Source organism: Nestor notabilis, unplaced genomic scaffold, assembly GCF_000696875.1.
Source record: "Nestor notabilis isolate BGI_N333 unplaced genomic scaffold, ASM69687v1 scaffold30674, whole genome shotgun sequence".
Taxonomy (NCBI): Eukaryota; Metazoa; Chordata; class Aves; order Psittaciformes; family Psittacidae; genus Nestor; species Nestor notabilis.
Window position 1 is genome coordinate 4315 of NW_009927420.1, and position 27532 is coordinate 31846.

A 27532-nucleotide genomic window follows, 5' to 3' on the forward strand; every position below is an offset into this window, starting at 1 on the left:
GTTATGAATCAGCAGCACGTGCCAGTGCCTGCGAGTCCCATGGCAACTGCTGTGTGTTCTGTAAACAGTAAGAGAGTGGCAGTGACATTCCATTAGGGTAACAAAGTGAAGAAAACCTTCAGGCTGACTTACTTATCAGTTCATACCATATCCACATATGGAATGAGTTAACTACAATATTGGCCAGTCAAACCAAATTTTGCAGTAAATACGGTGGCTGATCCAGGTCTTACAGGAGCAGATGGAGGTTTTCCTGCTTACCACAGCAGGCTTTCAGCTGGGCTCTGCTGTTAGAGGACCAAGAGGAGATGCTGCTCTTTGAGATGATGGCTCACTACCTAGAGCTAGACCAAATTTAAAGTAATTTCTTTACTCTTACACTAAAATTCTATTTAACATAGCATCTACTGTGTCCTCCACTCTTTGCTGCTAGGCCATTCCTTTGCCAGAAAGAAAAGGAACAAGATATCCTTTTACAAGAAAGTGGCCTCTCCAGACAGAAGGCCCAGTTTGTGCTATTAGCCAAGACCAGCCGAATTCCCTCAAAGAAGCAGGGGCCTCCAGAGACCAGGGTTTCATGCAGAGCTGGGAAATACAACAGTGCAGATCATATGCACATTTTGACCTGATTTTGTGCCTTGAAATTCCCACATGGGGAAAAGCTGCAGCTTCCCCAAGTCTCTGCAGAGCTGATACCATGCAACTTGGCTTGCTTGAGAGGAATCCTAGCTTCATGAAACAGCGTTGGCACATCTCTTGCTGACACACTGATGTGCCTTATGTGCAGCACCCTTTCTTCCTGCCGACATCTTCCAGCTGAAGGGCACTCTCCCTCTGCCTGTCTTCTTGTGCTGTCAGCAACCTGGAACAAGCAGCACAGATCAAGACCACAACCTGATTACTGAGATCTTCCTGCCAAGGCAACTGGCCCTGCCCTTTGATCCCAATCAGCCAGGGACATTTAGGATTGTAAAAAGTGACTGGCCGGAAGACTGGGCTTCCCTAGAAGTTGGGCTAGATAAACCACACATAGAAAATGTCACAGTCATAGAAAATGAGCACAAATTTCCAGGGAACAGGGAAAGAAACTGGACACATACAAGAGGGGACAGCATGGCTTAGTAGTCAGAGCACCAAACAGGGGTGAGTGATCTATGCTTTATTCCCAAGCTCCCATGCTAATGACAGAATCCTGGGCTGTTCATTTCACCTCTCTGGGCCATCTTGGGCAGCAGTAGCATACTAAAGCACGCTGAAGGCACATGCTGTAGGAGACATGATTTACCTAGCTTGGAAGTAAATTATCATAGTTAATGAACAGTTGAGTCCTGCTGTGAACTTAACAGAGATGATGCAGCAGGTGAAAGGATAAAAGAAAACAAAAGGTTAATTTCTTGCAAGATTTCAAAGAGCTTTTTCAAAACTGCTTGCTTTTTTTTTAAAACTAAAAATCTTAGAGCAAACTTCTTTCAGTCTTACAAAGTGTCTTATCTCCCTATAATATTGCTACCAAAATATCACATTCTTAATAAGATAAAGAAGAAAAAAACCTTAGAAATGCATGCAGACTTCAAACTGAAAATGCCTATTTAAAATCTGGCATACTACACAAGGGTTTTGTGATAAAGTATTCAAATTGAATTCCCAGTCTTTCAACAGTCAGCTCTGCCAGACAAAGCTTTGCATGTGATGATGTCCAGTCTACACTTGGTGCTTTCCAGGCATGGAAGTCACGGACCTGGAGTCAGGGGGAAGACCACATTGCTCCATGTATTTTTTATGACGTGTCTGGCAACATCCTCTTCTTGCCCGCTCCCCAGGAGAGCGCACACCACTCGGCAACAGCTGGGGAAATACCCCAGGGTGACCGTTCCTGTTCACTGACCTGGCCATGTGCAACATGGGCTCCATGATGTTATAGCCAGTCATCGCGCTGCACTCGTAGAAAACAGCCTTGTATTCCTGCCAGAGAGCAGAGCAAGCACCCGTGTTGGTTACCAGCTCTCCCCCAGCCCTGGGAGCTCGTCCATCCTTGCCACCAGGAGGTCTGCTGAGAGCAATTGAGGCCAGGAGGGTGGCTGTCACCACCCTGCTGGTGCACACACCCTGCTCACCAACCCAGGTAAAGGAAATGCTTTTTCAGCACTGGGGGCCCAGCCAGACTGTCCAAAAGGAAACACTGGGGGAAGAGAATAACACTGCGTTATTTGAGGAGAACAAACATCTACCCAGGGTCTTGGATTCCTTTACCTTTCTGTGGCGGAGTCCAGAAGATGGGGAACACTTCCGAAACCCTGCCTGCTGCCCCCCAGGGGCTAAGGTACCAGTGGGCATGCAGACAGAGGGAGTGAGGAAGGAGGCAGGATGATTTTGCAGAACATGCATTAGGGGAGTCTTCAAACAGGAAAACAGCCATGCATGCTCCCCTTAGAAAGACGGCGCATCACTGTAAGGAGGCATCAAGCCTCAAGAGAGATACATGAGGATGCCTCAAGGGCCACATGCTGGCCACTAGCTCATCCTCCCTGGTACCAGAGGGACTTCAGTACATGTTTACATTGGACAGATGGGGTGGAAGGGGAGAGGGAATGTACCATACTGGGAAATGGCTCCAAGAAAGGTTTCCTGCCAGCCAGGCTGTCCTGCTCACAGCAGAAGGGAGGCTGTAGAGCAGGTCAAGCAGCAGAGCACATAGTCACACCTTTGCCAGCCTTTCCCCTTCCATCCTGGGCACAATCCGGGTGTCTCTCTGCACAGCATCCGTTTTATTTCCAAGTAGAAAGACCACAGCTCCATCCTCGATACCTTCCTGTGAAAGAGACAGACTGAAGCACCCCAGAGACTCAACTGAGGGAGAGAACTATCTTGGAGCTGAGCCTGTTCCAGCTCATGCAAACAAGACCTGCAGTGGCAGCAGGATCGGGCTCATTAAAGGACCATTCCTCAAATAGCCCCAGGGATTTGTGGAAGGAAGCTTAAACTATGGGAATGTATTTCAAGTATTTGGTATGTACTGCTGGGATGCTGAGAGAGGGGAGACAGGACGTAAGTTCCTTTCTGGAAAACAACAACTCTAAAGAAAAGCAGTTTTTCCCATAGGCTTTTGGGACTTTAAGTTCAGGCAGAGCTTCTTAATAAGTTCAGTAAGTTTTGTATGTACATGTGGTGCTATTTGTCTCATGTGCTGTCCTAAACTCAAGGATCCCTTGCTGAAAATCCACTGGCCAAGCAAGCTGAACAACCTACAACTCTTGTATAGGGTCTCTGCAGGAACTGCTATTCCTAGGCGATTCCTGGAGCCCATTACCTTTGATAAAACTCTCTAGTTCCACTGGCTCCCTAGAACATCATCAGACGGCAGAACAGGGCTTGAAGTTGTTTCCAAACTTGACTGCCCTGGATGACTTACAGTACCTGAGCAGCTTTGAAGCAAGATAAATACAGAGATCGGGAAAGGAAGAGAGATTACAAAAAGTTACAGATTTTGGGTGTTTTGATTTTCTGTGTGCTCCTGAAAGGAGTCTGATTTTCAGAAGCTGGTTAGTTTTGAAAATCTTAACCTTTGATCTTTTAGAGTCCAAACAAATTGCTAAGTCATTGTTGGGATTTCCCCCCAGCCCCCAAGCAGGCCTCTGAAAGTTAATAATATTAGAAACTTCCAACTTATGCTTATTCATTTTACTTAGATCTTGGGTTTTGAGACTCAGCACAGTCAAAACAAAATCAACCTTGACAATTTTCCTTTAGCTCTGAGCCACCTACACACAACTTATTTGAATTATACAGATGGGTATTTTTGTCTGCCCAGGCAGATACAAGCCCGAGATGACTGCTTTTATTAAGAGTTTGGAAATAAAAAGCAGGGGTGGAAGACTACAGCATTAATACACAGTCACCAAATTAAAAAAAAAAAAAAAAAAAAAGGAAAAATCAACCCTGAAAGTTGAAGCAAATGAAGGAGAAAAATAAGCTATTACTGATATTTCAGTCTCATCTAGATATCCATCTCAAAGCAGAGTTAGGATGTGATCATGCAAAGCACTGTGCATGCATGCTGCAGGTCTGAGCCTAAATGCATCTGGGCCTTCTCCGTTCCTGTGCATAGGCTGGACACCAGGACATCTCTTTACCTGAGTATGGATCTGACATGACTACATTTAGGAGACGCTGCCAATGCACATGGGCTGCTTTCAAACACACACTATTGTTTTGGCCAGTCCCACCACCTTCTGCTGTAGAAACAGTACTCCCTCATTTACTGGACTATCACTGGCTTTGGTATCTTCAACAAGATGACCCTGGTCCCAGACTGACTACCACAGGCAGTACATCTGCTTTGATAATTCATCATCTCAAGGTCAATAGGACCACTTGGGGCATCGGAGAACATCACTCCCAGACATATTGTTGGAGCTGGTCTGGAGCAAGACAGCAGCAGCACCACCAGCATTAGAGAGCCAAGGCCCTGCTCTCACCTGGACACTGCTCATCCAGTTCCGCACTGCCATGAAGGAGCACTCGGCCGTAATGTCGTACATCACCAGAATCCCATCTGCCTTCCGGAAATACTGCTTGGTAATGCTCCGAAACCTGAGCCCAAACAAAACCAAAGGCACCCTTAGAACCAGGGCTGTGTAATTAATGACAAGAAACAGGATAGGACTGGCTGTCTTTTAGTGCAGGCTCTCTGCAAGGCCTGGCAGACCCTGTGTGTGAGACCCCAGGGACCCTGGGGCTGGTGTGTACAGACTGGTGACAGACAGCCCAGATCCTTGCATCTTTGAGTCAGGCTGGGCAGTCATGGGTAAAGCAGAAGTCTTTCCAAATGCATGGTGCTGAGAAAGCAGGAAGGAGGACCTTTTGCAGGTCAGAAGGAAAGAAACAGAAGAATCTCTTTAGGTAGGACAGGAAGAGGTAATTGCCTATAGAAAGGGAAATGGATGGAGAAAAAAAAAAAGACCTTTCTCTGGAGCCTGGAAGAATCTGCAGACTAAGCTGTACCACACTATAAACTAGATGTGCATAATGTGTGCCTCGGTACTGCCAAAACAGCAATTAAGATCTCAGCATCAATACAGTCTGTTTCCAGATTTAAGTCTATAAAGTAATGCCATCGTACTTAGAATCAGCAGTTAGACACAATTTCCAGGAGAAGTTCCTCCCAGACATCTACTTTGTTCTGTGGGTACCCATTAGAACCACAGACTTGTATTTTGGGAATAAATACAAAAAACCAGAAACAACCCACCAAAAAAAATCCCCCCCACAAAAAACCCCAAACCTTAAAATCTGTAAGCAGTTTGTGACAGGGCCATGTTATAACCACACTGATTGCAAACTGGTGGGAATAAATGCAATGCAAGTACTGAGATCTTACTGAAAAGCTCTGTATTTCAGTCCTGAATGGGATAACAAGCTATCCCATTCTATTAAGAGCCAAGAATACCTGCAGCAAGTAGTAACCCTCCTCAACTCTTCAGATGATTACCTGAAGCCTGTTCTTTCTCACTACAATAACGTTCTGGCAACTACCCAACTGAGAAAGCACAGGCTCTATCTTTGGCAGCCAAGGTACACCTCTTGAACTACAGGACGGGCTAGGTGCTCTAGAAGAAACATCAAATGTAGCATGCAGTGGTCCTAGGGAAGTCACCAAAGAGTTCTCCTTGCACTCTCCAAGGGGTTCCTCTATCAATCACTTCCATAGGATATTCACAGTTGGACATTTCCAGTTAGAAGTAATCGGTATTTCTCTAGAAGTAAGAAAGCCTTTTGCTTCTTCTGAGGTCTCCTACTCAGTATCAGCATTGAACCAAGTTCTCTCTTGCAAGTACATGTCTAAGACCTGCTAATGATGCAGAGGCCTACATTAAAGGTCCTTCTGCAGGGGCAATATCTTGAATTTTGCCTCTGATGCATTCTGGCCTCAGTAAAATGTCACATTTCATGTCATAAAACCTCCCCTCACTGCTCAGCTTCACAGCACTGAAATAACCATGTTATTTCAAAAATAATTTCTTCAGCATGAAGCTTGATGTTGGAAGAAATAATTTGCTTTTCAACAGATACTCCTACTTAGTACATTCCCACCAGGTCTGCATGGTCTAGCTGACTGAGCTAGATAGCATCATTACTCTGTTGGCACAGGTTAAGGTCATAATATTCCCATGACCTCAGCTGGCTCCTAAAGGCCTGCCCACATAACAAATTTAGCCCAAAATACCCAGTACTTATTTTTGCCAGGCTCTTCAATGAGGTTTAATGGCCCCCTTGAAATAGCTTTTCATCTTCAGCCAAAATAAAATGTAATTTACATGAAGGTGGTGGTGAGCCTTCATCTCTGGTAGCAGATGAGGGTCAAGTGTGCCCTTCACTGCTTTGTTCTTTACTACTCTGATCCCCACCAACAGTGCTGGTAACATCCAGTGATGGCCTGTGCTTTTGAAACTAGAGGCCTTCAAATGGGGAACCTGTATTCAGTGTCACAAAAAGCCATGCTGTCCCTCCACCAAGGAGGAGCAATCTTCCACCAGTCTTTCAGCAGAAGGGACAGTTAAAGGTGCCAATGACCTCACTGACAGAGTACAGCAGGGTAGTTCAAATCACCTTCCACAGAGGTCAAGCTGGCTTTGTCTGAATCAGATCTGGAAAGGTTCACAAGCTTCTTTCCACCCTCTGAATAGCAAGTGGTGGTGAGCAGCTAGGGACAGCAGGAGCACACCTGAATCTGAGAATAGGATGTCTATCCAGAGCCTTCTTTTCCGTCCTAACCTGCAGCCCTTTCCCACAGCTTTTCCCAGAAACAGGCTGATGCAGAAGAGCTTTGTGGGCTAGAGGGCTTTGAACCCCACACCATACAGTGATTTACAATAGACTGCCTGAAGCCACAAGCACGCAGGTCAGACATATGGAAAACTACTTTTCCATCAGTCCTCAGAGCAATCTCCCCAGGCCCTAGAAGCTACAGCTTCTAGAAATCTCGAAATAGACCTTTGCTGCAGGTTCAGCACTGGAATATCTGCTGCAACCTCTCTGGTATTTCTCAAGCTAACAATTTTCCCAGAGACAGAAAAAGTGCATGCACTCTTTCCTCCTGTTTCCTACACCAAGCCTGGCAGTAGGGCAGCCTCCCAGAAATTGCTTACCTTTCTTGTCCAGCTGTATCCCACAGCTGTAAGGCAACCTGGGTATTATCCACCACCAGGCTCTTCACCTGGTAATCGATACCTGCCAAGGAGATAGCAAGTATCACAAGATAGGATGGGGAGAGAGCAGCTTACCATTGCGATGTCCAAGCTCAATGCTATTTAGTTCAGGAAATTGCAAGATTTAATTGAAACTGGGAAAGGGATCACCTTTACCTTTAGGTGGGCTAAAGTACAGGCAAAACACATGTGTCCAGGCTGACCTTCCCACCCTTCTTAGCCAGATGAGTCAGGAACACTATTACTTACCAATGGTTGCATTGAGCTCAGCCAAGAACCTGTCATAGCAGAAACGGTGGATGAAGGAACTCTTCCCAACACCAGAATTCCCTACAAACACCACTTTAAAGATGCGGTCTGGGGAACAGCTGGCTGGTTCCCGTGCCTGGAACTACAATGGAAGAAAGGGATGCAGTTTTGAAAAGCCCGGCTGCAGCCTGTGCTTTGATTTAGGCACTGGACCGCTGCACTACAAACCTATGGAGCTGGAGCTAGATGGGAAGAGAGTCAGAAACCCTCAGAGTCCCTGGCAGCTTGTGTCTGAGGAACGACCCAAGTAATTCGACTCACCCTGGTTTCGGTGCCAACAGGCTGTTCTCTGGGAGGCAAGGGAGCATCCTCTAAGCCATCTGCATTTTTTCTACAGTCAGCATCACCCTTCAAAGTCATCTTCAACCACTCAACATCTGCTGCCAATGACCATCTCTCCTTGTCTCTGCTCTTCTCTCCAAAGTTTGTGCTGTCTCCTTCTGTCCTCAGCCACGTCCTGTTGCCTGAGAAGTATTTACAGTTCTTTCTGTTGGGTTCTTCCACTGCCACATCCACCGGGAAGGTGAAAGGAAGATCTTCAGAGGCCAGTTGTCTGTATTAAAGCCCACAGGCACCACAATAGGGTGGGAGGGGAGGGGACGAGGGGGAAGAGGAGAAGGTTGCAAATTCCCAAAACAACCAATGCAATCCAATTAGTGCATATGGAGTGGCTGCAGGAACTCTACTTCATACATACACTCCCCATACTTCCTTGACTAAGGCATCAACAGCACCCCTAGGGCACCCACAGCTCACCTGAGCTGTGCTGCACTCATATATTTTATTAATTTTAATAAAAATTCCCAGCTTCTGGATTTTTCAAGCTTCCTTTGCCTCCCACTTCTCCCAGCACTGAAAGGTGGCAAAAGGAAAAACATTTTTTTCTTTTTTAAAGAAGCAACAACACCTCCTCTACTTTTTGTATCCATTGCAACACAAAAAGAACTAACAAAGCGTTTGAGGTTAGTGAAAAGGGCTTTGCCTGCAGGCGGAAGGGCGAGGGCCGGGTGGCCACCCCTGGGAGGCCGCATGCAGTGTGCACACATGGTACTGCCCTCTGCTGAAGGCACGCAGCCATGCTCCGGGAAACCGGCCCTTCACTCCCAAACCCTGCTGCAGCAGAGTCCTGCTGAGTTCAGGCGGCAGAAGCCTGCCACAGGTGAGCAAATTGCAGTGAACATGCAGTTGTTCGCTGCCTGGCGCTGGCTCTGCTCTGGCCTGTATCCACACCTGGCCCAAGGTAAGGGAGCCTGGACACGAAAGATGTTTATCTTTTAACGCTTCCAACAACCAGCCCCACTGTGCTCTCAACAGCGAGAAATCCCCAGGACTCCTGCCCAAGCTGTGGCAGTGGGGAAATAGGTATTGGACTGACTGTGCAGCACAAGAGCAGGCTGAGGCACTTTGTTCCTTCACTTACCACGTCAACTCTACCCCCAGTGAACAATCTTCAGAAAAAGTGGCTAGAATAACCAATTTAAACTACTGGAATCATTGCTGAGGAGCAAGGCAGCATCTTAGCTCTGCCTTGGCTTTCCATGGTTAAAGAACAAGACAAAGGGAATGAGAAGGCTTAGAACTCAAGTGAAGGGCTTTATGTACCCTCCATTGCCTTAGTTGGCCAACAGATTGCATTTGGAAGCAAATTAGAGACCAGAGGGTACTACAGTCAGTCTCTTCAGAGGCAGCATATCCCACCTCTCCGCAACATTTTTCTCTTGCTACTGGTACAGAAATCAAGGCGACAGCTCTCTTCCCTCACTCCTATGAGTACGCCTCACCAGGACTGCAAAACTCACTTGCTGCCATACCTACACTTTTTCTGGGACAGGGAGCTCACGCTTCTGGTTGTCCTCCCTACATCTGTCCCACATGCCAGCCCAGAGCCAGGCCAGCTGGAACTGCTCCTGTAGAAAATAGTCACATCCTCCCTGGCTCAGGATCTGGGGAAAAGCCCCATCTCCCAGGGCTGGAAGGAGTCACAACAATGAGGGGCTGAGACTCAAAAGCTTCTTCAGGGAGGGAGAAAAGTGACAAACACAAAACTTTCTGAACAGTGACTCCAGATCTAATGGATTTTACTCATGTTTCTCAAGCAGTGCGATGTGACACAGCACTTGGACAGAGACAGGGCTAACAAATGCTTCTCCCCTTCTCACGTCACCCTCACTGTCAGAATTCTCTACCCGTTAAGTCTTTCTGGTGGGTTTATGCCAGCAGCAGCTAGCAGCACTTTTGCAGGAAATAGCTGGGGAAAAGGATGGGAGAACTTGGTTGTCTCATCCCATGGATAGCATATCTGCCAGTCACACAGCCATGAAAGAGCTCTGCCTCAGAGCTGTCCCTGCTCCACAGTTCACCTGGTTTTCCATCAATCCATGAGCCAAGGAGCCTGAAACTTAATTCTTAAATGCCACTAGCAGATTTGTATGTATTAAGGGTGAGTCGAAGCTTGAAGAAACTCAGCCTAGACCTATGTCTCTGGTTTGCACCAGGAGAAGCTGGGAAGCAGTGGAAACTTCTGCAGAGACCTGGTGTGCAAGGTGAGTATCTGCATAGGTGTGGAGGGAGATGAGCAGGATGAACCCACTGGGAGCTGGGCCCTCTCCTTGGGGCTTTCAGCTGCCAGAGAGAACACAAGCCTTGTGCAATTCCTGCCCTCTCCCATGCCCCGGGGATATGGGCAACGGCATAAGGTGCCAGCGGACAGGCTTTCTGCCTGGGGAGGAACTGGCACACTTGGGAGACAATCCAGTCACTTTAGCAGAACTGCCTGATTCAGCGAGAGGCAGCCTTCGTGACTTCCATCCCATGAACACTCCCATAGCTTCTGATGGCACTTAGGTCTGCTCCCCCGTTGCTTCATATAGAAGCAGCCCAGAGGAGGGCCACCCTCCCACCACCAGTAGAAATTAGCTAACAGCATCCTCAGCTTCATGCTGAGCCAACACCACCTGATGCCAAGAGGGAGCTACAGCCACAGTTGAGCTGCACCCCTACCATGCTCCCAAAAACAGCCAGCACCAAGGTGGGAGAACTTGACACAGGACACAGCTTGACTGACAGGGTACTCCAGCAGGCACAGACTGACACCACGAACACAACACAAATGCCCATCTAACCGTTTGACCGGCTTGTCGTCCAGCAGGTAACTGCCTAGCACTGACCCTTTCTTCAACAGGGGCTTTTTGCTCTGAGGTGCCTGAAAGGTGAAAAGAGAAGGGATGAAGAATGTGATTAGGACCCAGGAACCTCATTACCCCAGTTAACTACTTGCCACCTCTGCAGACCACTTCAGGGAGGCAGAGCTGGAGCCTTTGTAGTGCCACAGCATGCAGTGGTAGTGCCCTGCCAGCAGGCTTGAACAGAGGTGAGCACAGGGCTTGCCTTTCTCAGTTCAGCACATTTAACTCATGCAAGAAGGCATTACTGTTGCTGCTTTCCCCTTTGCAACAAAACCATCAAAAATGGTGGTGCTCCAAACCAAACTCCTGTTCTAGCCAGCCAGAGCTTTTGTTTCTGTGGCTTTTTTTCCCCTTGGTCTCTCAGCTGAATCTTTTTTCTTTCCCCTCCTGCCTTTCTCTTATGCTGATGTTTTGTGGGACCCACCAATTGCCCCTTCCTCAGAAGGCACTAGTACCCCTTCTCTATCAGTACTCACCCAGTGCTGGATATGCACCATAGGAAAGGAAGACCGCTCTGCAAAGGGCAATACACATGCTCTGCCTTACACTAACGTTCCTATCCATGCTTTCCTCATACTTACCTCAGACTACACGCTTCCAACAGCCAGTGTTTACCAGCTCCACAGAGAAAGAGAAAGCAGGACAACTCTTGCAATCATCTTCCCCCCACACAGCAGATTTGTCATCCCCAGCAGAGCCAAAGATGAGCAATTTGCCTGAGATCAGACAGAAAGCCTGTGGCAGAGAGAGGATTGACCTGCCAGCTCCTCCAAAGGCCATGCTAAAGTCTAACCACCCTCTCAGCCCCAAACGGACTAGGTAACTGCTCTGGCTACACACATTGAACACAAAGTGAGAGACACCGTGGCAGTGTGCCCATCACCTCAGCGCTGGGGGAAAGGGAGATGTACTCGCTCTGTAAGTCTGGAGATTTCTGACACGTCCTCACAAGTTATTTCTGGGGATAAAGATGATGAAAGAAGAGTTTGCAGCCTGCCCGATCTGCCTCTGGTAGCAGTTTTGAACTGATCAAAAACCTGCAGGCAGCTCTGGACAGGCAGGACTTTGTGCTGCCTACAGCCCAGGGGAGGACTACAAAGATTATTTCTTCACTAACCCCTGGATTATTTTAAAAGGCAAAAGATTAAGAAGCTGCTTTGCTGGCCAAAACTCCCAGAACACCTTTACCACAATGCAGTCCAACAAAAGGAGACATTCTGGACTCCGCAGAGGACCTCACCCAACTAGGAACTTTGAGGGGAAAAAAAGCCCAAATGTTTTTTACATATAAAACCAATGTTCAGGAGAAGTTTCGGCTACACAAACAATCCAGCAGGGAGAGTCTTACAAATGTGGAGCATGTATCTTCCAAGGCAAAATGACTTCCAAGTGCAGAGTGACCCTTTGGTCAACACTAGTATCAGCCTATGGTTCAGCCAACCAGTGTGGATGGAAGAGGAACCCCTGAAAGAGTTTGAGCATGTTCACTCAAGGGCATTCTCTAGACACACAGAAACAAGGAACTTGTTACAGCCCACTGGAGCCAAGTCACAACCTTCAAGTCACCTATGGAGCAAAGAGGATCCCAGGAAATGTGCTGTGTTATGACTCTACCTGTAGAGGAAACAGCCTGCGGAGTATGTACCTGGGTAAGAAAGGAGAAACAACGGGGCATGTTTTGCCATTGGTTCTGCCATGCTTTATTGGCCTGCCACGTTTGTATAACACTTGGCTTTTTGCCAGGATGGTAAAGGAACAGACACGACATCACAGCTGTACGAGACATGATGGCAAGGATTCCACAACAACAGCATGTGTACAAGCATTTTGTATGGGAAAAATTCTGGTTTATCAGTGAAATACAAATATGTGTCCAATGTAGTCAAAGTTCCAAAACACTCTTCATGACAAGTAGACATGAAATTTGTTCTGTCACATAGAGCATGCAAGCAAAACTCCATAGCCAGATGGGTCACAGGTGTGAAACTGAACCCCACAGTGGTTTGTACACAGGTCTAAATAGCCACACATTGCTATCTGTGACCTAGTCACCAGGGCAAAACAGTGCCCCATGGTGCTGTGGGGCCAGGGTCTGCCTACCCTGGCAAGATCAGAAACTCTTACGAAGAGCAAAGTATTAAGCTGGGCACTGAGAAGTGCAAAGGAGCAGTGGCTGGGTTACTGTCAGCCTCATATAGCCCAACTCAGACATGCAACCACTTCAAAATCTTTCCTATAAAAGAACCACTGTTCATCACACCTTCATTTCACAGAAATAACACAACTCCTCCCAGCACTAACACAGGGAATTAAGGCCTTGGGTTTCCTTTTAGCCAGTAAAAACATTGATAAGCTCTGGTGGAGAGTGTACCACACAATAGGGATCTCCATCAGAAAGCTGGACTCTCCTTTTTGCTGCTGCAGGGAACTACTGCTATTTTCTTGCCCCCTTGCAGTGGACAGCCTGGACAGCAGATCTTTTGCAGGTGTATGATGATAGCAGCATCTCTGTAATCCCTTGGAGTCCTGCCGCCTTGCAGACTGAAACGAGAGTGGCCAACAAGATGCCCTGGCTGATAAAGAAAAAACCTTACTCTAGTACGGGCTTCATCTGCCCAGCATGACACAGCCTTGCCAGATGAGCAATGGTGGCAGGAGGAGTTCACCCTGCTACCCATCCCCACTGTCAGCACAGGGAGAAAGCAGCTCCTCTGTACCCAGACTCTCTCTGCTCCGCTCTCTCTCTTAGGTCTACTTGCAACTGTCATGCTTCAGAGCAGCCCTCAGCAGGTCCTAGCAGATGAAAAAGAGAGGAGAATAGAGGAGGAGCCGACAAGCTTTGCATACACCGAGGTACATACCTCAGCTGTGGTCTCCATGGGCCACCCGCCCTACCCACAGGAACCTAGAAGCTGACAAAGCATTATGCATGGACATGGGAGAGCAAACTATTTTCTTTGCCTGCTTGCACTGGATTCTGCTACACAGTGACTGAGTTTACTACTTCTCCAAGAGGGAGCAGGAAGCTCTGGTGTACATACACATACTCAGCAGCTTTAAAAATTAAGAAAAACAATAAAGAAAAAAATAATCTTTCAGATTTCAGAAACACACACACAAAGGCACATACACACACATAGCCTCACCTCCATCCAAAACACTTACTGAAATTACTTTATATAGCTGCTGCTCCACTTGGAGAAGAACTCCAGCATCTCCCCCAGTAGGACATCTTGTCCCCTATCTAGGCACAATCCCTGTGTTTTCTTCCACATTCCTTTACACACCAGCCAGAAAGTCTCTCACAGCCTACCACTGCCTGTCCTCACTGCAAGACAGCCACTTCCAGATCCTGAAGTGGGGCACGGTGGCAGAGCAGGAAAAGACACATGGTGGCAGGGATGGGTCCAAATAGAGCACAGAGCAGCCTTGCCAGTGACATTTGGGAACACAAAGACTTTTTTCATTAAAAAAAAAAAAAAAAAAAAGAAGAATTATAAATAGATGACGTATTTGTACTTATCTTGGAGACTGGGAAAGACCAGAGATGGAGTTGACTGTTCCAGACGTCAGAGGCCCCCTGCTTTCTCCTAGCCCTCTGACACAAGGCTTACTGCTACACCTCCGCCCCAGCAGAGTTCATAGGAATGGGGGGCTGCCCCAGAGGAACATCTGCAAACATCTGCTACAAACTCAAGGGGTCACAGAAACTCTAAAACCTCCCTGTGCTACTCTACCCCCAGTCAGCTGGCAGCACATCTGGGAATCCATCGTCTTCTTCACCACCCAGGTCCACGGGTGCATCCAGCTTCACTCCCCTCCTTGCATATGCCCAGTGCTGTTACAACACACACACCTCATGTGTGCAGCAGGCAGCACCCACTGCAGCCCTGCACGGGGCTGTGTGACAGTCATGAGCTAATACACCTTGGGTTAAACCCGGGCAGTTTGCAAGAGCAACCTGCAGAGCTTGTCCCCAGCACCAGCAGAGAGGTGCTGTGAAGTCTGTATTAAGCACCACACCAGGCCTCCTGAGCTCAGGTCATTGTCCCCCGTGGAAGTGACAGGCCCCCGAGTGGCGAAAGCAACAGCAGCAGATGAAAGGAGGGTGGTTGGGAATTAGGGTTTTCTTTCTTAGACTAACCAGCTTCTTGGCTTCAAAAGCATCTCGCTCATCTCGAAGTTTCTTGTTCATCTCTCTGCTCCAGAGGAAGACACAGGAGAGATACAATGAAGCACTGATCAGCAATGGAGTAAAGACCAACATTTGAAAGCAAGAACAGAAAGGAAGCTTGGGAAACAAATACAGATGTTATTTACTGCTTGATATACTGGGTTTTCCATGTATCTTAGCTCGGTTAATGGGCTCCACATGGTCCCTTAGCCATCAGGAAAGACTAATTTTCTCCAGTGGAGGGATTACTTGGTGAAATAACACAGCCTGTATTATGCCAGAGCTGGCCAGTCTGTGCAACTCTGTCTGGACCTAGAAAAACAAGCAGTGTCTGAGCACTGCTTGAATACACTCCCATAGCTTGCTTTGGGAGAAACAATGACAGTGCTGAAACTTCAGCCCCTTACATGTGCAAGGGCTCAGCATTTTCCCCCAGCCCTGTTCTTACCTAAGGAGCTCCAGCTGCCGAAGGAGGCTTTGTTTCTCTTTCTGCATGTTCTTGGAGACTCTAAACACATCCCTGGAACGAACAAGATTATAAAAGGGGAAGTAAGAAAACGGGAGAGAAAATACAAAGATCTTTTTCTCAGGGACACTCCTGGTATTCTTGAAGATAATGGCCTGCCCTATGCTAGGAGGATTCAGAGGAAGCAGCACTGCCATGGAAGCTGGGATGGCTGGGTTCTATGCCAGCTTTCCCGTTCTCCTGCTTTCACACTCCGGTTTCCTCAGCTGCTGGAGATGGGAAGGATGCTTACTACCATCTGGATCTGAAACATCCCAATGTTTTAGCTACACATTATTAGATTAAGCCCAGAAACACGAACAGGAGTGATGAGAAGAGGATCTGCAGGAACTTTACGGAGGCAATAACGAACTAGAAAATACATGGAGGAGAAGCCTCCTTTAGTCTGATGATCGTTTGTATTTTTTACAGTGCTTTACTAGCCAAATAGCAATAAACATATTCATCTCCCACTATAGGGAGGTAGGAGGTAGCACTATCACTCGCTCTTGAGGCCCATAAGTCCACGGAGATGTTACTACTTTTCCTCAAGAAGAAACAGGCAATCCTCTGATGAGGCCAAAGTTTCTAATTAGAGATCCTTATTCTTTAACTACTTGCCCACCCTGCCTTCTTTGCCTGAATTCCTGCCCTGACACCCCCTTCCCTGCCCATTCTCACCTGTCCTTCTGCTCTTGCTCAAGCTGAGCCTCTTTCTGGAGCTTCTGTAATTGCCCCTTCACTGCCTCCAGCTCCCATTTGCTTTTCTCCAGCTCTTCCAGCAGGTTTTCATTCAGGTGCCGGAGCCTTTCATTCTGTACACGGGTCTCCAGCTGCTCCGAGTTCAGAGACTGCAGCTGATGTTCCAGCTGCAATGGGGGGAGGGCTGTTAAACACCGGGGTTTTTGCTACCATCATGCCTGAAAAGCAGAATGTAAGCAACGAGGCAGAAGGGAGGTAAACACAATTTAGTTCTACAGGACCACCAGTGGCATCGAGAAGGTGAGTTGGAAGCAATTATTTCTCATCATGCCAGCCGTGGGGAGCAAGCAATGCAATTATTAGGCATAGCAGAGGAAGCACTTCAGGCAGCATGAGGAGCTTCTCCTGTCAGGCATTGTAGAAATCAGAGTGCAAATAAGGGTCAAAGGAAAACAGGGAAAATTTGGGTGGAAGAAGGGGTGTATCCATCAGGGCTTATTAAGCACAGCTGCTGAAATGCATCTCTAGTTTGGGGCCTTCCTGAGCCATGGCAGCTGAAAGAGTGCTAGGTGTAGCTCACAGTACACCTGGAAAGTCAAGTGACTGAGTGTCCTTTCCCACTGCTGGGGACAGGACCTTGGGCTAGAGATATTGTTTAAATGCCATTGAGGCACAGCTACAGTCTAGGCAGCACAAGACCCCAGCACAACTAACAAGCCTGATTTGGGAAGTTCAAAGCCTGTTGTTATGTACTCAACCAGTGATGTGATTCCTCACAAATGACTGACATAGTAGTCAAACCCATCCATCTCATATGACAAGTGGGGCATCACAAGAAGTATCATACTGGCAATTCAGCCACACCAGCTAACCAGGGCCATCTGCTGAAGCTGGCGCTACCCAGAAATGGTGGTACCCATCCAAGAATGTACAGAGCCAAAATAAAATTAGACAGTCCATGCTTACGAACAGAGAGAAGCACCAGGCACCAGTTCTGATCAGTGTAGTAGGTGGCAGAGTCAGCCTCCACATTTATACCTCCAGCTTGCCTTTTCTCTCAGTGTACTGTCTCCCCATCTCAAAGGGAAAGTAAAGCAGCACACTGTAGCAAAAAATAAAGTGCTTTTTTCTTGCTACCCTGCTCTCTGACAGCACACAGATACAGCGGTTGTGAGCGGGAGTGGACAGAGCTGACCTTTTCTAGGCTCCTTGAAACACAAGCCCCGCATCTCTCCCCACTGAGGCTACAAGCATAAGTCACACCCATCTTTGCCTGAAGACTTCCAGTCCTTTGGACATTAGGGAAAATTTGAGCATGACCGCATATGATGGGCAGTGAAGTTGAGACTAAGAAACAGTCACCGCCGCACAAAGCCTTTGGATGTCTCAATAAGCCAGGGGACAGGTTTTAAGTAAAGCACACCTGCTCCTCCCCAAGAAATCTCTATTACACACAAGACTCCCGTTTATACTGTCTTGGAAGCGATACTGTGGTGTAGCACGATCACAGTACTGGTCTTACGCCACAAGAGGGACCTGATTAGCCGCATAGCTTAGTACAAGTCTCAGAGTTAAGAGAATCAGAAATGACCATTCGAGTAATACTAAGCATCCGTGTAGCCCAGTACTCTGCCTTGACCCATAGCAAGAAGAGGTGCTACCAGGAAGAGCATGCCGATGACCCATTCCTCCTGATACACCCCCAGCATCCATGGTCCCTGGACTGGGGATGTTAAGAGGACACATCCATGACTATTCCTTCTTTTAATGAATACTTATGAGCCTGTTTTCCATTTTTTTGTCCAAACTTTTTTAAATGCTGACACTGCCTGCCTCCTGTGGAAAAAAAAATCTATCACTAATCTCTCTGTAACGAAGTATGTTCTTCTAAATCAAATTCATATTGGTCTGAGTGTCCCTAACCTCCCCTATTGCAGGATTTAGGGAGTAACAGTTCTATGTGGACCTTATCCATCACTTTCCAAGTCCATAAAGTTTCACTCATATCTTTCTCCACTCTCCTCCTCTTCAAAATCAAGTCTAAGCTTTCCTATTTTCTCTTCCTTATGCAGATGCCCATTTCCTAATTCATGTTAGTTCTCTGTACCTTCATACTCAAGAAGGACGCAATGGAGCTAGAGGAAACTAGAAATGCATATACCAATTGAGGCACATCAAGGGTGTAGGCAGCAGGAAAATTCTGGCCTCTATCTTATTCTCACTATCCTTCCTGATGGCACTTAAGTTTTGCTGTTTTTTCCAGCTGCTGCACAGTGAGTTGATGATTTCAGAGAAGTGCTGTTTCATCCACATCACAGCTAAGCATCCAACTTGGATACCTCCAGTCACCAGCATCTTACAAGTACCTCCCATGACTTGTTTTTGTGGGGCTCATGTCTCAGTTCTTCAGATGAAAAGGAAAAAGACCTCCAGAATGGACCATCCCATACAAGTATCCATGCCAGGGATGGATAAAGGGAAGTTTCTGCTTTGATCTTCTCTGTGATTGGTTAATCAGTATGTCATTAGGCGCTGGAATGCAAACATATGGTATATACAGCTCTAAGCACCACAGAACTGTTCACTCTGGTTTATTCTGGAGCAGCCAGAAAACACAAACTAGAGAAATTTGGCTCTTGTATGTCCATACACAACTTTCTTACGCACCACAAAAGGCTCCAAACTCTTAACTTCCAAATTTTTAGCCCTGTCTTCCTTGCCAAATGGTTTTTGTACAACTGATAGGATGATCATGCCAAGAGGAAACAAAGCAGATAAGAAAATGCATGATCAAAACATTCACAGTAAGACATTACAACAGAGAACAAACCAATCACTTGACAAACCACTTCAGCTCCTTCTTCAGAGACAGAGAGAACTAGACTAGCTAGCAGCGGATTAGCTAGTACAAACCCTCAGCAGATGAAAACCATTCTCAGCCACAAAAGGCCTTAGCTGGAAGATAGTAGAAGGGGATGTGCTTCTTTAGAAAGGATTTGGGTCTTGTTACCTTCTTCTGGCGGTAGAGGATTTTCTCCAGCTCCTGCTCTTTGCTGCGCAGCTCCTTCTGGAGCAGGTTACTCCTGTCGTGTCTCAGTGCTTCCTGCACAGATAAAGATACACAGCTGTGCATACAACAACCAGCACAGTAAGAGCTGTTCCTTGGCCAGAAAAGCCACCATCTCTGCTTCAGAACAGAGAAAGTTTGACTTCAGCCAAGAGAGATGAGGTACCTGGCAGATCAGTCTCTCCCTTTCTGCTTTGATCTGTTGCTCCATTTCTTCATAAAGGCACCTGACTTCTCGGTCATGGTCTGTCTCCTTCCTACAAAAGATTCGGTGCACACAGGTCAGGAGACAGAAGAGAGAAAGAGGAGAGGAGGGTGGAAACAGATTCCCACTAACAGCTGTGTAGCATTGAGTAGGATTTCAACCAGACCAAATGTTATGGGTGAACACTGTTGCAAAACAAACCTGTCGGGATCAGATCAAGATAAAGAGTCATTTTATTACAGCAAGAAAAATCTCTGTGTCCTCTAACCCAGCCTCAACTTGCATTTGACGCAGCATCCAAGCATCAGCTGGTTCCTGACAGCAAATGGTCATGATGTTCTCCTTACCGCTTCAGTGCCTGTTCCATAGACTCCTTCTCGTGATTCACCTCCCTTATGTACGATGAAACACGCAACAGAAACTCTTCAAAATTGGACAAGAGCTCTGGACGCTCTTTTCTTAGCCGAGCCCAGAGCTCCCGAATCTCTTGCGGACTGGAGCAAGCATGTGGGAGAGAAGGAAAGCAAATGAGTTTGGGTCATCTTATGGACTGTTATTCCAACTCCAACAAGACAGACAAACTGCTCTTCTCCTGTGACAACCTCCATTACATCATCATAGCAAAGAGGGAAGTTGGACAGTGACGGAGCATGCATGTGAAGTGAGATCTACTTCAAGGTGAAAATAAAGGAAGTTATCTGAAAGACTAGGAAGAAAGAAATCTAGGAAGCAAACCTGGAATTATTATTTTTCTAAGCATTCAGCAATAACATATTTGGTGTGTAAACCAAGACTTGGAGAAGAACACTCAGCAAATTTGCTGTGAGCTATGGTCAAGCAGCAAAATGTTATAACTCAGGGATTTTAGCACATGTCACATTCGTGTTTTTTCTCAGGACTGCATTTATTTATTTTACAGGTATGGAAACTGAGGCACAAAAAAAAAAAGAAGCAAATTTTCCTAGGTGTCTCATCAGGATAATGATGGAGAAAGCCATGGAAACCCAAAGTCTTCTTTTCTGAACCTGAATTAACAATGCTATTTTGGCAATTAATTTATTGCAACTTGAACACAGCACTTACAAACTTACTCTTTCCTAAAGAGTCCTATAAGCCTGCAGACATCACTTCATGCTTCTTTTTAGGGAAGAGCTTATTTACTTATTTGTTTATTAAATCCATTAAGTACGCTGGAGGAACTGAAATATATCTTGAAACATACAGAATAATTCTACCTATAGATACTTTTCTTTGTCTAGGTGTCTCCCTTAATATTTTCTGTGAAAAAGCAAGCAAAAATCTCAACCAAAAAGCTGTTGATGCCCCCTGCCACCATTGCATGATAGCCTCCTTTTTCTGTCCCAAATTGAAACAGTTACTAGCACTTCATCAAAACTTCATGTTTTAGATAAAAGAACATTTTGAGTCCTGTTAATAAACAAAACCATTTATTTCTAGCAAAACCAGTGAAGATAGTTCAGATTCCTGCTCTGACCCCAATTAGCTTCTGTTTTATATTACTTCTTTACAACAGCTGGCTTGGCACAAAGGCATGACATGAAGTAGCTACTGAACTCATTGCATAAAATTGCCAGTAAGTGGTCCAAATAAAACACAGGATAATTCCACTCTAAGACTTGATGCTTCTCAAAGCAGAGTTATAAACAGCAGAAACTGTTTCTCCAGAACAGTAACATGACCTTTCACAGTGTCATCTCATTATTTGAGGCATAGCAGCTTTACAGAAGTTTTCAGGACAGAAGCTGTTTAGCATTAACAGAAGCATGCAGATGCTTTGCATCACACTGCAAACGAGACAAAAACTAAAATCTGTTTTGTGACAGATGCCGCTCTGAAAGCAGCAAACTCCTCCACTCTCAGCTTCTGTCTCCAGTCCTGTCTACCTCCTGCCCCCACCTGGGCTGCTCCCTGCAAACTGACAACACTGTCAGACTACGATGTCTGAAACAAAGGGCTGCCACAGATGCATTTGGGCATCCCAGCTCCAGCAGATGTGCATCAGTAAGAACCAGGTATACTTCACTAGGGAAAGCCCTAAAAAAAGGCTGGATGACACTGGGGCCAGAAGGCTTTACTGGGGCCACATGCAAGAGCATTAATATCGAGTTCCAGGGCTCAGGTGAGCATCCGTTGCCCGGTTTAGCCTTCCACACTCTCCAAGATCAATCCAGTCACAAGCAGCACCTTGAGCATAGATCCCTGACAGAGACTTTTAGAAGTAAGATTGTCTGAACACATATGAACAATCACACACCATTTTGCAACAGACAGCACACTCATCCTCCTTACCTTGTCTAACCCTCACACACTTCTTTTCATATGCTGCGTGCAGATGGGCTTCCATGCTGTTGTTACATTTTACAGCTGTGGTATGAACCCTAGTCTGGGAAACTCTGCAAAAAGCACTGCACTAAAAGTAACTGGTAGCTGATGAGAAAACCCAGATTTCACTGCATTTGTTACCAAGCGTATGAAAACCCAAAACAGCAGAAATCCCAAGCAGTGCTTCAGAGAGCAATGAGCTCAGTTCACCTCTTTGGTCTTCGCTGGTACTTTGAAGTTTTAGTATTGCAAGATCAAAACATGTTAGAAGTGATGCCATGTGACTCCTCTACTTACTCTTCAAACATCTGGACTGCTCCAAGCTGCTCCATCATGGAACAGAATCGTTTCTCTTCATCATCTGCTGGGTCCAAGTCATCTGACCAGCCTGACTCAAAGGTCTCTTCGTGGCTGGAGCGATTCATTCTCCCAGCCCCTTGACACAATTCAATCCCTATTAACTTTCCTAATGGAAGAAGGAGGGAAGAAGGGGAATAAAGAAAGTCAAATTGGATGTCATTTAATAAGCTGCTATTTAAATGGCAGCCCGATAGAGCTCCCTGAGAAGCTGCCTGCACACTGCTGGTGTAGAATACAGCTCTTGGTCAGTAAAGAGCGTCTGTTCTGACATCCTGAGTGATGTCCAGTCTGCACTGCTGGGACTGAAACTGGCTCCAAGCACAGCAACAGGCTGTTAAGGCTCTGCTCACATCTGTGTGAAGATGATCTACCACCTTTGGATTCTCAGCATGTGAAGCATGCAGCATTAGGTCACCTTACTTCCGTGGAGCAGCACTGAGGGTTCAGTTGTTAATGATCCCACAAGCTGCTTCTGGGACTGCAAGCCCAGCACTGAATAACATGCCTGAGTTCCCCAGCTTAAAAAAGTGAGGAGATCATTACCCTTCCCTTCTCATGTGCTACATCTGTTCTGATTCAAGTGCTACAAGACAAGGACTGCCTCTTGCTAGGATCGTGTATAGTGTCTGAACAAAATGAACTTCCTTCCTGCGCACTCCCTCCTGCCCCGTCCCGCATATGGATGGCTTCCAGCTATCTGGATCCTGTTTCGTGCTGAGACACTAATGCCATGAGAACTTCATGCTATGCAAGGCACGTGACAAATACTGGTGCTGGGAACAAATTCTTCTCAAAGAAACAAATCAAGCAATCCTACTCAAACTGGAGGCCCCCTTCCTGTATTTAGAGGTCAGACCTCCATCAGCAGCTACTCTTCCTTTCCAAAACATACTTGCAGAAATGACATCCCAAGTACAATGCCAGGAGCCAAGGATGTTCAGAGCACAGATGAGAACATGAAGCTGCTCTAAGGGGAAAAATATCCACTATTTGTGTACCTCAAAGTGTAATTTATATATATAGTTTATTAAGGGTGATCTTGCACTCTCATCCCTGCCCATGGCGGGAGGTTGGAACTAGATGAGCTTTAAGGTCCCTTCCAACCCTAATCACTCTATGGTTCTAAGCTCCATATGTCCAGAATTTAGACGCTTCTCTCCCACTCAAAATGTGCTGAAAAAAAATTGCTATTGGAGATACAGGGCCCTACTCAGCTCAGAGTAGTCCTGAGGCTCAGACAGTTAAGGAGATAGGCTAGATTAGGCACTTTTGGTGTCTGCTTTAAAGAAAGAGTCATTATGTCTCATTATCTTTTACAGCTGGGAAAAATGAGGTAGAGAATGGCCTGAAGATTATTTTGACATCCTAGAAGGATTTCAGATTGCTTTAAATTAAACAATTTAAATGTATGCTCTTTTGTCAGAAGTGCAGATGCACCTTGTAGCCTCTCAAAGTCCATGCAAGAAGCCCTCTCAAGAAACAGACTTGATTGCAGCTTCCCTTGATTTCTGCCCCCAGACACTCCAGAAGGAAGACAGAAATACATAAGCCAAATTCTTGAGTTAGGGGCAAAGTCTGAAAAGGATTCCAATGAAGCCAGACAGAGAAAAATTACCACAAATGAATGCAAAAATTAAGTGTTTTACCTAGACTGAAGCAAGTCACATGGAGCCAGGCTGCCAACACAGGTGGTACCTGACAACTGGGGGCTGACACAAAGAGAAATCTTGCCTATCTCTACCAGCAATGATGTTGAGGCAGGTACCCTCATGATGTCCATCTCTGGCTATGGCTGGGATAAATGTGTCAAAAGGTGAGATTTGGGAACACAGAGGGCCTGCTAATAGGACTCCTACTAGTATCCTTGAACAGCACTGCTACCAACTGAAGACAGTTAACAAGTGGCATATTTCTGTCACCCCTCATCCAGCAAAGATCCTTATACAGATGCACAACTGTGGATCGTACAGCCAGATACAGGCTGAAGTGTGTACCACCTCCAGTAGGAGATGTTCAGAAGCTGGCTCTACCTGGTAGGCAGGTAACAGTTGTGGAAGAAGGCAACACAAAGCCTCAGGAAGGAGGATAACAGTATTGCACACGCATCTTCTCCAATGATATTCACATAAGCATGGGGCATTGCCCTGCATAGCTGGTACAGTTTCAGCAGAACATTAAACATCATGTCACAGGTGGACATTTCCCTTCCTCTGCCCCTGCGCAGTCCTTACCTAGTCCCAAGCTGAACTCCACGGGTGTCAGGTACCCCTTATTGTTCTGTTCCAAGCTGTCAAAAACAGTCTCCAGTTGCTCAAGGGTTAGGGGGAGTTCACTCTGAAGCCGCTGCAAAGACAAAAGAATGAACAAAAGACTCAAGTCTTCCCTGTGACTAGCTCCTGTCCCTGCCATCCTCAGCTCTGGCCCACAGTGATGTGCCCTTTCAGCACTTCATCCTGGGCAGGATGCAGTAGTCTGCCAGTGCCACCGAGTGATGACGCAAATACCCACTGATACGGCAACACTTTCCATTACTGGTGATTCAAGCAGGACTGCAGAGAAGGAACTTTGGGTTATTTTCTTTGGAGGGAGCTCAACCCTCTTCTTCCCGCAATTCAGAGCCACGGCCTCCCTCTACTCCTGCCCAAAGGTGGCTGTCCCCGGAGCCTTGTCAGCCTCCTGTGACCACTGCTGCTACCAAAAGAGCTCTCTTTGGGCACATCAGGTAACAGCCCCATCTCTTTGGCCAGAGAGGGAGGACAGACTTGTGGGTATCTGGATTCAGTCCCCAGCTCTTGCAGGACATCTCGTAGATCATAATCAAAATGTTCAGCCTGTAACAGAGAATTAGCTTTCTTTTGTCATCTTCTGTCTTTGGGACAATATCATTATTTCCACAACATAGTCAAGGAGCAGAGAGAGATTTTCCTTCATAATACATGTGCAGAGCACCTAATGTGAAGGGGCACCTATAAAACCTTCCAAATAACAAGATGGATAGGCTAAAACCACCTTACTGTCTGTTGAATATGCAGCTTTAGGGAAAAGCTTAATAAATATTTATTAATGTAACCACACAAAATTAGGTATCACACAACCCAAACCAAAGTGAGTCAGTAATTAAACCAGCATGGGCCTGCCAAGTGTTTATTATAGATGGAGGGAGAGATGGAACAGGAGAAAAACAAACCACATGTAACCTTCCTGATAAATCATTAAAACAAACCTAAGAAAGAACTATAGAGATTCTGTTAACAAATACTGTTTTTAACAGGAACCAGCAAAACATTCTAGACCAAAGTTACAGTTCAGGCCTAAAGTGAGTTTTTGAGTTCAGCCTTTAGCTATGATTAAGACAAAAAAGTTATACAGCTTTTCTGTTAAGAGGTTGGTGGTTTTTTTCCCCCTTGTTGATTGTGGGGGGTCCTAGGGAGGTTGTTGTTTTGGTTTTTCAAATTAAAGCAAAGGTTTCCCCTCCCCGGATCTCCCATTCACTGCTTGCTTAATGTTCATAGGAACTGTTGCAATTTTTTAAATTTTATGCATTCCTTAAAAATTTGGAACTGCAGTCCCACTTGTCCCAGGAACTCCCTGGAGGTCCAAGGCCCTCCTGGGATTTTTGGCTCCTAGCAGCTGGCTGTGGCAGTTTTCCTCCCAGAAATCTGAATGAGAGACAGCCCACCTGCACATCCACACTTCTCAAAAGTAAAGATATGCAACATATTCTCCCCTCTTCTGCCACCCATGCCTTTACAGCTCCTCCCAGGACAGGGGAAGGACTTTTTTCCTCACCTGCATGTCCACTTTCGTGATAAAACCCTTCTCATCCTTGTCACACAGCTGGAAGAGCTCCCTTGCCTTCTCGAGCATCTCCACCTGCACATCTTCTAGTTTGCTCATCTGCCTGGAAGGAGAAGCACCAGGAGCCACTCTATCCTCCTCATCCCCTTCCTCTTCTCCTTCCCAGCGGATGTATCCCAAAAGTGCTCCACTCTGGTTCTCCATCTTCTCAAAGTCTTTTTCCCCAGGGCAAAGGCAAACAGAAGACCTGCAGGGCAGGAAAGAGAGAAACCCCAGTCAAACATGACCCTCCACTTCCACCCTATACATCATCTGGTTACATGCTTTGTTAGTTTGAAAGAACAATATTCAGCATCTGTATCTGGACTAGATGACCTTTAAAGGTCCCTTCCAAACCAAACTATTCTGTGATTCTATGATCTGTTACTGGGGGTGTGTGGAGGTTGTGTCAGGGGTACATACCATACATAGGTACACACTGTACACAACATGGATGTAACCAAGCCTACCACACAGCTGTTACCCTCCATACTGATGACCTCCAGACCATGCATGGAGCAAGGATGCTCTTTTGCCGTCTTTCCTCCTCTGGCTCAGACCTACAGGGCAGTCAGAGTTCTCTGATGGTGAAGGCCAGGTGCCAAGGGAAGGTTTCAGATGGTGCAAGAGGATGGGAGGAGAATATTAAAGCCCGCAGGGCTCTCTGCATGGGAGAAGGTAATAGTCCCACACTGGCTGAGACAGGTGCCTAGAACACCATGAGCAGGGCCTGCTCCCAGCTATTACACAGCTCCCTGAATGTCCTAACCAGGATGTTTCTCTCTGGTCTTGGTTCCTCTGGCAATAACACCACCTTTGAACACCAAATCTTCATCATAACTGCAAGAACCCAGAGCAGGACAAAGGCAAATAGGAGAAAGATCTGTGCAAGTGGTGGAGGAAAGAGAAGGAATGTCTCCCAGCCCTCTCCCACCCAGATCCCCTGGCTTGCCTTCTCCCTCTGACATTTTCTTGTTAACACTCCCCAGATAGAAACTTTATATCCTTTCATGTTATCACAGCACAAAGAAAGGCCAGGCAATGCCAACACTGGGAAAAATTTAATAAGCTGGGCACTCCTGCCCCCCTTACCTTCCAGCCTCTGTTTTGAGCGCTCATAAGCTGCCAAATAGAATTTTAATCTGAAATGTTCACCTTTATAGGAAGGAAACCACACAACTATGGAGAGAGATATTTCAGAGGCCAAATAAAATAATCCCCATTCTTACAAGTACCTAAACCAAAAAGCCTAGGAATGAGAGCACCCCTTTAAGCACAGCACTGTCATTGAGAAGACGCGTACAACACTTCCCTGCCCCAATCCACCTTCCAACTTACTGAGGCCACGTAACACCCTCCAGACAGCTTTTCTTCAGCAACACCACCACATTCCTTAAACCTCACTCCACTGACCGCTTTAGACTTCTCCTTCTGCAGCTCTGTGTTCTGCATTGCAGGGCAGAAGTGAGCTGTGCAAGCAGGCTGAGAGCAGATTTAAACAGCGCTAGACAAAGAGGGCTTGAGAGTTGTGGGCTTGTTTTTTTTTTTAATCTCCAAGAAATTAAAAGCCACGTACAAATGCTGTGATAACAAACAAGGTAATTCTGTTTGCACTCTTAGTACAATGGGAGGATAAAGAG

The 27532-nt window shown here is 46.4% G+C and overlaps 1 protein-coding gene across 1 annotated transcript; it reads right to left on the reverse strand.

Moving 5' to 3' along the window:
- Positions 1-777: 777 nt before the first annotated feature.
- On the reverse strand, positions 778-26093 carry LOC104405369 (EF-hand calcium-binding domain-containing protein 4A-like). The gene is made up of 17 exons (XM_010014058.1): positions 25845-26093; positions 24287-24398; positions 21993-22161; positions 19700-19846; positions 19314-19404; positions 19091-19183; positions 16060-16247; positions 15322-15393; positions 14844-14898; positions 10637-10716; positions 7776-8067; positions 7455-7596; positions 7146-7227; positions 4476-4590; positions 2702-2809; positions 1886-1962; positions 778-862 (listed from the first exon to the last, which is right to left on the reverse strand). The coding sequence occupies exons 1-17, from the start codon at positions 26055-26057 to the stop codon at positions 778-780; spliced, it is 2121 nt and encodes a 706-aa protein (XP_010012360.1). The 5' UTR covers positions 26058-26093.
- Positions 26094-27532: the final 1439 nt, after the last annotated feature.